The following is an 11396-nucleotide window of genomic DNA, read 5'->3' as shown; positions in this document are numbered from 1 at the left end:
ATCGCTTTAGTTACTAAACTTACTAGAACCTAATCTTAGCTACTATCTTTATTAAAACTATATTCTAAGTAAAGAATTACTTCTCGGAGTATTAATAGTATTCTTAATCGTATAAGAATATATAATTTAAATAGCTGAAAGTATTACCTAAAATTAACTTCTAATCGCGATTTAAATAAGTATATATTATATTCTTCTTATTTAGTATATCGCGATATTAATTAATTCCTAGCTTAATAAGTTTTATAATAAAGAACTTTTTTATATTATTAGCTACCTTTATAACGCCGAAACCCTAAACTAAATAAAAGTCGCTACTACTTACGGTATAATTAATACTAAAGCTATCTTTATATAAAGGGTATCGACTCTACTAGCTAAGTAAGAATAAGAAGGTAAGGTAAGATAAGCTCTACTTCTTAAACTAGTATAGGTACTAGTTAAAAGCGAAAATCTAAAAAGAATAACTTTAATAATAAGTAATTCGATACTAAGAATATATTAGCTAAGAAGCGAGTTATACTATTTATATAAAGTATTAATAAGAAAGCTATTATAAATATTAAGCCTTAGGCTTTTAATAAGAAGGATAACGCTATTACTACTAAGAATAATAATTTTAGCGAGATAAGTAACGATGATAAAAATAAAAAAGAAACTAGTTATTGATAGCTTTATTATACTATATATTACTTTTATTATACTATAAGAATTCTACTTATAACCGCGCTTATAGCTCGGTATATTATATAAAGTAAGGCGTTTACTTATTAGTATTAGACCTTACTATTACTAACGTAAATTTAAACGTATCGTTAAGTCTAATAATAAAGATAAGTTCGTTATCTTTAGCCTTAACTACTAGGCCTTAAATATAAGGATCTAAAAGTTAAAGATACTAAACTTTACCTTCTATTAAGTATACCTTTTATATTTTTTAATTTAAACTACTTTAAATATAGATTTTTTAATTATTTCTAATATTCTTATTAATTCTATAACGTTCTTAATTATACTTATAGTTACTATTATTATTTAAACTACTAGTAAGGTCTAAGACTAAAGTAAGGTCTAAGAGAAGGTAAAAAGAAATAAGGTTAAAGTTAGGTTTATATAGATACTTAGTATTATTAAGAGAATAGCTAATACTATTAAAGTCTATGTTAATATATTAATATTATTAGAATTAGTAACGATATAAGTATAATATTAGAAGTAAGATATATTTAGAAAATTAAATATAATATAAATATATACTTCTTAAGGTATTTAGTATTAATTTATACTAATTTAGGTTCGTTAGGCTTATTAAAGGTAAATAAGGTAATAATAATACGAAAGAGCGAGTGAGATTATATTTTAGAAGTTAAGAAATAATAGATTTTAAAATTTATATTTACTTAAATATATTTAAGTAAATATAGAATTTAAAATTTACTTTTTTACTATCTTTTTAATATATACTCTTACTTTTAGTGTACTTATAAGTATAGAAACTAAGCTTTTATTCTTTAGTAGATAGTAAGCGAGAGTAACTAGAATATCGTTATCGCTTTATTATAAGAAGTAAATACGTCTTTACTATATTATCTTCTTATCTTACTCTCTATTTTAGAATACTATAAATAAGTAAATATTAAGGTTACGGTACGTAAAGCTAAGTAAATCGACTATATCTACTTACTAATTAAACGTAAAAGTCTTACGTTTAATAAGAAGTTAAATATATACTTAAGAGGTACTTCTTTAAGCTCTTTTCTCGTCTTCTTTTCTTCTTATTAATTACTTTAATTAATACTTATATATTAAGTTTAAGCCTAAGTACGTTATTCTTACCTCTTATAACTTTAAATCTTTTTAACTTATTCTATTTAATAAACTAATCTTTTACATATTTACTAAACCTCTTTATTCTTAATACCTTAATCTTCTTTTATACGTATATATAGCGAGCCTTTATCTCTTACTACCTTAATCTCGATTCTATCTTTATACTTTAAGTAAAATATCTTAACTATCTAATTAAAAGTAAAGTAATAGTAGCCTAAAGAAGTTAGTAATAAGAACTTATAAAGATTTATAATCTTAACTTATAACTATAAATAATCCTTTAAGCTAAGTACTTATAAATTTATTACTATTACCTTTAGTACTTAACGACTAATAGGTAGTTATATAAGGCTTTCTTTTACTATAGGTTAGTCTTCCGCTACCTAAGACCTTTATAAATATTCCTTTAACGATTTAGAGTGATTAAGCTATTTATTTTAAAGATAGAGAGTAAATAATTAAGTAGATTATAAAGTACTTACTTAACTTAAAAAATCTACTTAATAAGCGAAATAACTTTCTAAACTTACTTATAATAGCTCTTAATAATTAGATTAGCTTAACTTAGATAATTTATATTAACCTTAAAGATATTATTCTAGATAATTATATCTATAAATAGAACTTAATTATATATTATATATTCTCTATTACTATATTTTAACTTAAAGCCCTAACTAAGTAAGACTATATAGTAAGGCTATATATAGTAAGAATTATAATAATATTATAAGGATTCTTTAGTAATAACTAGTATAATTAGTATTTTAAGTTATATATAACTACTAGAATAGTAGATAAGTTTAATTTAAAATAGTAGTATAATGTACTATACTTTAATATCTTATCTTATATACTAACTAAATATATTATATTAGTATAGGGTTATTATTTTAAGAAAGTAATAAGTCTAGAGTATAAAAGTTAAAGTCTTTAGGTAATAATATAGCTTATAGATATTAAAAATAGTATTAAGATAAGTAATAAGTTAAGTATTAAGAAGACCTAAGATATATATCTACTAAAGAATAAAATTTTAATTTATAAGATTATAGATAACTATAATACTATAATAGCCGATAATAATACTAGTAAAAATTAATATAAACTATAACTATTAGTAGTTAAAGACGGGGTATATAGCTTTTTATATATCGGTTAGCTACTAAGGCGCCTTTTATATAAAAGTAAAAACTCTTTTATACTCGTTTTATTAAATATTTACGATATTAAAGATTTTAAGAGTAGATCTTAAAGTACTATACTAGCTACGAAGTTATCTACTATAAAGTTATTATTATTAATATTACGAATAGTACGTAATATAGGATAGGTATATAGATACGTTACGTATACGATTCTTCCGCTTCTTATAAGCGTTAAATCGCTATCGCCCCTATAGATAAATAGAGTATTTAGCTACTAATAGTAATAGAGTCGTCCCGAGATCCTAATAATTAAAGTCTATATTAAAGCCTATATTAAATATATCTTCTTAATAGAGCTAGTTACCTAAATCTAGTTATATATTTAAAAGAAGTCTCTTACTTATACTACTTACTACTTTTTAGTTCTCGTCTTAGACCTTAGTAAATTAATTATTAAGTCTAGCGATATAGACTCTTATAAAGAAGCGCTAGTACTTAAAGTGAAGCTTATTAAGTAATACCCCTTCTTAAAAATCTCTAAGGTTAATTTAGTAGATATTATCGTAATAGGGTATAATAAGCTAGCTAATTAATATTAAAAGATACTACTTTAACTCTATTAAATTTACGAATCTTTTTAGTTCACTATTTAATATTAATAATAAGGTTAAGAAGATTCGTAATACGTAATTATAGTCTTAGATAAAGAAAGCTATAACGTTATATTTATTAAGGAGCTTTAGTTCTATAATAAAAATACTTATATAGGGTAATTAAGTTAATAAAGACTTCTTTAGAAGATTTATCGCCTTAAATAACGTATCTAGCCTTAAGCTAAACGTAGTTAAATAGCTAACTTAAATCGCTATAAATACTACTTTAGAGAGTATTAATTCCGCTAAGTTAAAGAAGTAAGAGATTTTCTAAAGCGTTAGCGACTTTAACCTTAAGAACGTAATTATAAGAGTTAGGTAAATAATCTTTAATATATTTAAACGTCTTAGTAACGACTATATTAAGGCTTAGTTATAAGATTAGACGCGTATATATTAATCTATAATATATATATTTATAAGTATATAGCTAAATAAGTTAAAAAACGATATCTCTTAGATTAACTATTATTAAATAATAATAGTATTATATAGCGATACTACTTAAGCTTAGTATTAAGTATTAACCTCTATCTCGGTTATAAATAATCTTAATAGTATTATTATTCTTTAAACTACGTAATTTACTAGAGATAAGTAGTTCTAGGTAGCTAATAGTAGGTAAAGGGATTAGTTAAGTAACGGGAATCTCTATAACGCTATAAGGTATTTCTTAACTTTAGGAGTTAAGCGAAACGGAACTTAATTAACTTAAATTATAAACTAAAGCCTACTAATTACTTAGCTTAACGATTAAAAGCGTAAGAATAAAGAGGACTTACTAGTTAATTCTTTTAGTAACGTATAAGGTAATCCTCTACTTATAAATAAATAGGTTTATACTCGGCGCCTAGTAATTTATAATAGTATTAATAAGCTCTTTATTTTAATTAACTAAAAATAGAGTTACTAGTACCTCTTTATAGTTTATATACCTACTTAAATAATAAACATACTAAATAGTTATCTAAATATAAGCGAATCTATTAATAAAAGAGTTATAGTAACGCTACTTAAGTTATATTATCTTAATATTTAATTTAGATTCGTTAGAGTTACGGTTTCTTACTAAGCTAATAGATTAAACTATAGCTAGTAAGTAGTATAGTATACTAGGTACTAAGCTTAAAATAGAATACCGTTAGGATCGATAACTACCTTCTAACTAAGAACGAGCTTAGTAACTATATTAATAACTGTTTTTATAAACTCTTTCAAAGTAAACGCTTTACTACTTAATAAGTATTAGTAGTTATCTCTTATTATATTATTATATATACTATAACCTTAAAGTAAATTCTTAACTATTAAGCTATAATATAAGTCTTTACCTTCGGTAAAAAAATAATCTCTTAGGAATTTACTAATATTATCTAAGATTTTAAGCCTTATTTTAAGCGTAGTAGTATCTTTAAAATTTATAAAGGTAGCTAACTTACTAGATATACTATTCCTAGTAAGAGAGAAATAAATATAATATAAAAAAGAGAATATAAAAAATATAACTATAAGAGCTCTTAAGCGGTAGTTTAATATATACTTAGATATTAAAAGACCTAATAGTATTTAAAGAAGAGAGGTAAAGAAAGGTAATAGGTATAAAGTATAATTAAAACGATACTAAATAAGTTTTAAGCTAATAATATTAATTTTAGGACTATTATATTAGATTTTTAGTAGATTAATAAAAGGATAGCTTAATTTAGATAATAGAGGCGAGGCTGAAGAGAAATTGTAGGTCTGCTGTTCGTATGGTATCAGGCCAACGTCAGTGAACTGTTGTGAGCGTGTAGTCGAGGCAAAAAGCCATATGATCGGTACAATGAAAGCGAGAGGGCGATGCATGTCGAACGAAGGGATGGCACGAGTGATACCAGAGGTGGGGCTGCAGCGTTTCTATTTGAAGTTATGTTCCCTCGAACATGGCAGGTGGCGACTATAGATAGCTTGATGGTCGATTGAGCTATGCACATCCCGCTTTTGGCAGGACACCTCGCGCGACGAGTGGCGGGCGCACGCCTTGCATGCTAGCATCAGGCAGGCAGGGGGCGTTCGAGGATAGAGGCACTTCCATATTTGTAGCGTTTCTCAAGCCACATGCTGGGCAAGACACCAACACGACAAGGCTGTTGGTTCTGTAGAGCAGTGCTAGCTTCGGGTTCGTTGAACTCATCCATCGATAGCTAACCGGGCTGCTTGCTGCGGAGGAGGGTTGGCATCACGTAAAGAATCGCAGGCTTTACAGTCGCTAATGTATCAGCAATATGCCTGGAGCGCGTTTTCGCCGTAAATAAGGTGATGATCGTTGTGCTGGCCATTGAGACTGGACAGCTACGGCAACTGGTGGAGGAAGCTCGCATCAGGCAGTTTCTACGGGGATGGATTGGGACGGGCGGACTGTTTTTCCGTGCTCTTCTTTCCTGCCCCTGTGTATCCTTTTATGCACTGTTCTACTACTGTTCATCATAGCTATCCTATCAGTGACATTTCTATCAATTACACCTTTGTGAATTGTTGTTGCTGAACGGACAGAGTATTCCAATATACCAAGTCAGCCATTCCCCGCCGAAAGGAGATATATCATGACCACAAGCCAATGCTTACGCACCTCGAGACTCCTGTCACGTGATGGGACTCGTAGTGAGCACTTTAAGCACTAATTTCGCTGTAAAGGCGCTCATCTTGAGTTTTTGGGGCTATGCCAGTGTTCAATACTATCTCTACATTGAGCAGGGGATTTGTGGACCTGCAGAATACTCAGATGTCCCGCGGGATATCCTTTCATTGCGGCCAGTCCTGCCAAGAAAAAAATCATGGTTCGGGCGGCGATATGTACGAGGAAAACTCCGAGTCGACTCGTACGCTATCCACGGGCTCAGACTTGCTCTCAGAATCCTGCATAGCAATACTTCCAGTGAAACGATCTTGTTCTTGCGAAGACAGCCATTGGCTCCCAACCCCCTATCACGTTCTCCATCTCACCTCCCCTTCTCATACCCATAATGCCACGCCTCCCCCTTCAAATCCTCCCTCACCCTATAATTCCGCTCCGCCAGCTCCTGAATCCCCAAATCAACCTCCACAATCCTCATTCCCTCTTCTCCATTCTCGAAGCTACCCTCAACCCGTCCCTGAATCGGCGCATAAACACCACTCAGCCCAAGATATCCCTCCTCCTTCGGCCCACCCGCATTACAGAAGATAATCGTGCATGTGTTCTCGAATGCACGCGCCACAAGCGTGCTTTCCAAGAATAACTTCTCTGCGTTGGGGTTGATCTTCAGACCGGCCGGCATCATGTCAAAGGCGGTCCAAAAGGTGGGTATCAGGATGATTTTGCAATCTTGTTGGATGAGAGACCGGAATGCTTCGGGGAAGGCGAGATCCCAGCAGATCAGTAGTCCGATATTGCCCAACGGTGTCTGTATGACTTCGTGGGGAGCTAGTGGTGGGTTTGAGGGCTCGGAATGTGCTACGCCGGCGTGTTGAAGGTCTTTTGCGGTTTGAGAGGTTGAGCTTGGCGGTGCTGATGCAGCTGTGCCGTTTGTAGTCTGTGCATATTCGACACTGGAGGTTAGGTGTTCTCGTTCCGGGATCCAGATATTGGTCTTGATGTAGGTACCTAGCAGTTCTCCGGTATATGAAATGAACGGTGAAATGTTGAGCATTGTTGGTTTTGCATTTGCATCCGCGTCTCCTTGAACAGCGCCATTGCTGGCCTTGTTTGGAGCAGTCTGGCAGATAGTGCCGGCGCATATGTTGATCTTTAGCTCTTTAGCCAGATCTTGGTATTGCTTCTGGTACTTGTGTGCGTCTTTGGCGAGCTCGGCAAACTTCGGATCGTTTGGTTCCCAGCCAGTCAGATGATATTCGGGGAGGATAGCTAAGGAAGCACCTCCTTCCGCTGCTTTCGTGAGTTCGGTCTTGGCATGGGTGAAGTTGTACTCTGGGTCCAGGACCTTCCAGAGTCAGCTTCCAGCAGACAACGGTAACAAGGTTTGTGGAGAAGAGCAACGTTGACTCGGCGCCGGTCGCTACAGAGGAACCTATCCTACCTTTGGCTTCATCTGTATCAAGGCCACCTTGAACTTGTTGCCCGGTTGAGAAGGCTCCATGATGGCTACCAGAAACAGCGTTTTAGCTCAAACACTATTGAAGCTTCGAGCGATCGATAAAGCAGTCCCGCGCAAAAGATGGTCTGGCGTTGCTCGTCCACTAGAAAGGGTGGTCGACTTTGGTATCTCGTTACTGACTTTGTGCTCCACCTTCACCCAAAATCGGAAAACGAAGCAAACGTCAGAGACGTCTCAGGTGAAGCTTATGTAAGCCAATTCTGTCTTGCTGCCTTAAGGCGATAATCCCTCATCCGGGACATCCCCGAGTACACTCCGCACATCTCCAATGCCGAAGCCCACATCCGACGCCGTGCACAGCACCTGCATGAGCTCGCCGCCGCGTACATCTACCCGATGTTGACCCCGGCACAGCTCCCGTCAACATGGGTGTCGACCTCGTCTTCATCTCCCGCGTCGCCACAATCCTCTCCCTCCCAATCGTCCTCTACACATTCTTCCCACTATCCATCTCCATCACCTGCCTCTCCCTCCTCAAATTCCTCGCAACCCTAACCATAATCCAATACAGCCTCCACCAAGCCTTTTACCCACCCACCTGGTTCCACACAGCTGAATACCGCGACGAACCACCCCAACCAGACGACCGATGGCAACGTCAAGAGGATTGAAGGAAATCCTGACAAAACGACCGACAGATGTAGTCATCCTCTCCTCCCTCCGCACCCCCGTAACCCGCGCCGTAAAAGGCGGCTTCCGCGACGCCCACGACCACGAACTCCTCTCCCACGTCCTCCGCGCAACCCTCTCCGCAAACCCGAACCTCGACCCATCGCGCATCGACGATGTCGCCGTGGGCGTGGTTCTAGCCGAACTCGGTGGACATAAAGCGAGTCGCATGGCGCAGCTGCACGCGGGCTACCATGATCGGACGGCGCTGCATACTATTAATCGAGCGTGTTCGTCTGGGTTGGCGGCTGTGACGAGTATTGCGCATGCGATTACGGTGGGGAGCATTGATGTTGGTATTGGGGCGGGCATGGAGAGTATGACGAAGAATTATGGGAGTAAGGCTATTCCGGTGGGTTTGTGGGATGGGCTGCGGAATAGCGAGAGGAAGGAGGCGAGGGATTGTATTATGCCCATGGGTGAGACGAGTGAGAATGTCGCGAAGAGGTATGATATCAGTCGTGCGGATCAGGATGCGTTCGCGGCTGAATCGCATCGGAAAGCGAGTAAGGCGCAGAAGGATGGGTTGTTCGATAAGGAGATTGTGCCCGTCAAGGTACGGCAATGGGACGTCGAGGATAAAGATAAACTACCAACGTCAGCGAAGGAAGTAATAGTGGACAAGGACGACGGGATAAGACACGATGCGTCTGTAGAGAAAATGGCGAAGCTGAAACCTGTGTTCGCGAAGGATGGGTACAGCACGGCAGGGAACTCAAGTCAGGTTAGTGATGGTGCGGCTGCGACATTGCTGATGAGGCGGAGCACAGCGAATGAGTTAGGTTTGAGTAGTGGCATTATTGGAAAGTGGGTTGGAACACAGGTTGTGGGTTGTCTACCGGATGAAATGGGTGTTGGACCTGCTATTGCTATTCCGAAGTTATTGGATTACACTGGCATCAAGACCGAGGATGTCGGTGTTTGGGAGATCAATGAGGCGTTTGCAAGTCAGGCGCTGTATTGTGTGAGAAAGCTGGGGATTGATGAGAGTAAGGTGAATCCGAAGGGTGGTGCTATTGCTCTTGGTCATCCTCTGGGTATGACTGGTGTGAGGCAGCTTGCATCTCTAATGCCCGAACTGGAAAGGCAGGGACAAGACCTTGGAGTTGTTTCAATGTGCATAGGTACTGGTATGGGCATGGCAGGTCTGTTTGCTCGGGAATGATTATTCTGGATACATCTGGGGCGTTGGGCCAGGTTCTTCGACATGCTCGAGGATGGACGTCTGGAATGCCACGTTGGACTGCATATAGTGAGCAATATTCAAAAGTACAATGTCGGATTGAGATTCATGAAGCTTGTTCAAGGAGGATGTGCTACCTCACTGTTGGTCTATGAGTTGTCAGAACTATGCTGTCTGTTACATGCTGTGAGTAGCCTGTGACGTCTGTTGATGACTGCAATCCAAGCGAACGAAGAATACACTTTTCGAATGATGGACCCCTTCCACTGCGAATTATCGCTGTCGTGCTAGCCAGCATAAATTATGTGGTCAACTGCGAAAGGCCCCCCCTTGAAAGGTCAACCGGACTCTACCGTCTCATAAGCGGTGTTAGAAGTATCATCCTCGTTACAGAGAACGTTGAATCTGTTGATGGAATTTGTAGAATGCTTAGCCTGGTGCTTGTGGTAGTTCTGATTGGGTGGCGGTCGTCTGGGGACCGGTGGGAAAGGTTCAGCACATGCATCTGGCCAGAACTCAACGCGTGATCCTTTGTATCGTAGTCTGTGCATCATGCAACTCCGAGCTGCCAGTGCATGTCTCACACTATTTAGTGAGACGAAGATATGTCCTTGCAACGTCTTCACACTGACGACCTCGAGTGTGTTGATATGGTCTAGATCATCGCGAACGACTTGCTCAGTGACTTCGGGCTTAGGAAACCGGATGACCAAGTTTCGAGATGCACCATCATTGTGTATGCGTCTTGCGATACCACCTGGCATGTAGTGTTGCCTCTCATCCCACGAGACATGAACTCTCTTGCTCTTGATGTAGAAATCGTGTCTCTTGGCGTGAAGCAAAAACTTCTCTGCATCGTCGGTGTTGACGAAAGCAACGTGTGCTTCTTGCAGATGCTGGCGGACAAAGAGGTTCAGGACCATGCCTCCTCTGATAGCCTTGGTAATGTCTTCGAGCGTTGTCGACTTCGACAGACCCTTGATGACCAGCGAACGGTCACCACGGTCAGTGATAAATCGTTCTTCTTTGACAGGAGCTAGATCTGTATCGAAATGGTCTGCAAAATTCTCCTGCTTGTTGGATGTTGGCGATAGTGGCGCTGAGACGTTTCTTCTCCATGGCCCAGAAGCTGCGAATCGAGCGTTAACCGGCTTCGTGAACAATTGTCGAAAGTCTTGTCGGTGTGCGGGAATGTACGTGTCTTCAATGTCTGATAAACTATCCTCCTCATCGATGGAATCACTATCGTCCTCGGGTGGTGTTGGGATGCCAGATGCAGCATTGACAAGGACTTTGATCGATTCGAGAGGTGTCCCGGCAGTAACAAGTGCGTGCTTCAAAGCAGCATATTCACTAGCTGCTTGTTGCTGATTCGGTTAGCCACGTTCATGTCGTCAATACTAGTGGACTTGCCAAGCTCTCATATTCGTTTATGGGAATGCGAACGGTGTTGTTAGCACGATCTCCGTTCTTGGAGGATGTCAGTATTTGGACAAGCGAAGGCGACCAAACATACCATGCATTGAGCCCTGGTGAAATGTCAGCTTTTGTCCTGCATCGCTAGCTGGGTGAATTTGAGGACTTACCTTCTCAGCAACATGAGAAAGTATTCTCGTGATAAAGTGATATCGTCAGCCATGGTCAAAGTTGAATGCATGTTGGTGCGTAAGAGATGTTGAGCTTGAAGAAAATGGGAAGATCAGAATACTTGACCTCGGTGCAGGTGAAGGCAGTTGCGAGTTATTTGATTCGCGTCACTTGCGCGGGTCTCCAAACGCAC

The 11396-nt window shown here is 37.9% G+C and overlaps 3 protein-coding genes across 3 annotated transcripts; 1 reads left to right on the top strand and 2 right to left on the bottom strand.

The window, feature by feature from the left end:
• Nucleotides 1-6613: 6613 nt before the first annotated feature.
• Nucleotides 6614-7746, bottom strand: PMZ80_008294 (uncharacterized protein; the record flags this gene model as incomplete). Its single annotated transcript, XM_064876695.1, has 2 exons — nucleotides 6614-7590; nucleotides 7687-7746. Coding segments are annotated over 2 exons (1037 nt in total), but the record flags the coding sequence as incomplete, so codon positions are not given.
• A 383-nt stretch (nucleotides 7747-8129) lies between these two features.
• On the top strand, nucleotides 8130-9598 carry PMZ80_008293 (uncharacterized protein; the record flags this gene model as incomplete). The annotated part of the gene is made up of 2 exons (XM_064876694.1): nucleotides 8130-8361; nucleotides 8409-9598. 2 exons carry the CDS (start codon nucleotides 8130-8132, stop codon nucleotides 9596-9598), a joined length of 1422 nt encoding a protein of 473 aa, XP_064728001.1.
• Nucleotides 9599-9954: 356 nt separating this feature from the next.
• PMZ80_008292 (uncharacterized protein) lies at nucleotides 9955-11255 on the bottom strand (the record flags this gene model as incomplete). The annotated part of the gene is made up of 4 exons (XM_064876693.1): nucleotides 9955-10983; nucleotides 11030-11086; nucleotides 11133-11145; nucleotides 11203-11255. The coding sequence occupies 4 exons, from the start codon at nucleotides 11253-11255 to the stop codon at nucleotides 9955-9957; spliced, it is 1152 nt and encodes a 383-aa protein (XP_064728000.1).
• Nucleotides 11256-11396: the final 141 nt, after the last annotated feature.

The sequence above is a fragment of the Knufia obscura genome, assembly GCF_036327395.1.
Source record: "Knufia obscura strain CCFEE 5817 isolate CBS 148926 chromosome Unknown scaffold_10, whole genome shotgun sequence".
NCBI lineage: Eukaryota > Fungi > Ascomycota > Eurotiomycetes > Chaetothyriales > Trichomeriaceae > Knufia > Knufia obscura.
This window is presented reverse-complemented; position numbering and strand designations above follow the sequence as displayed.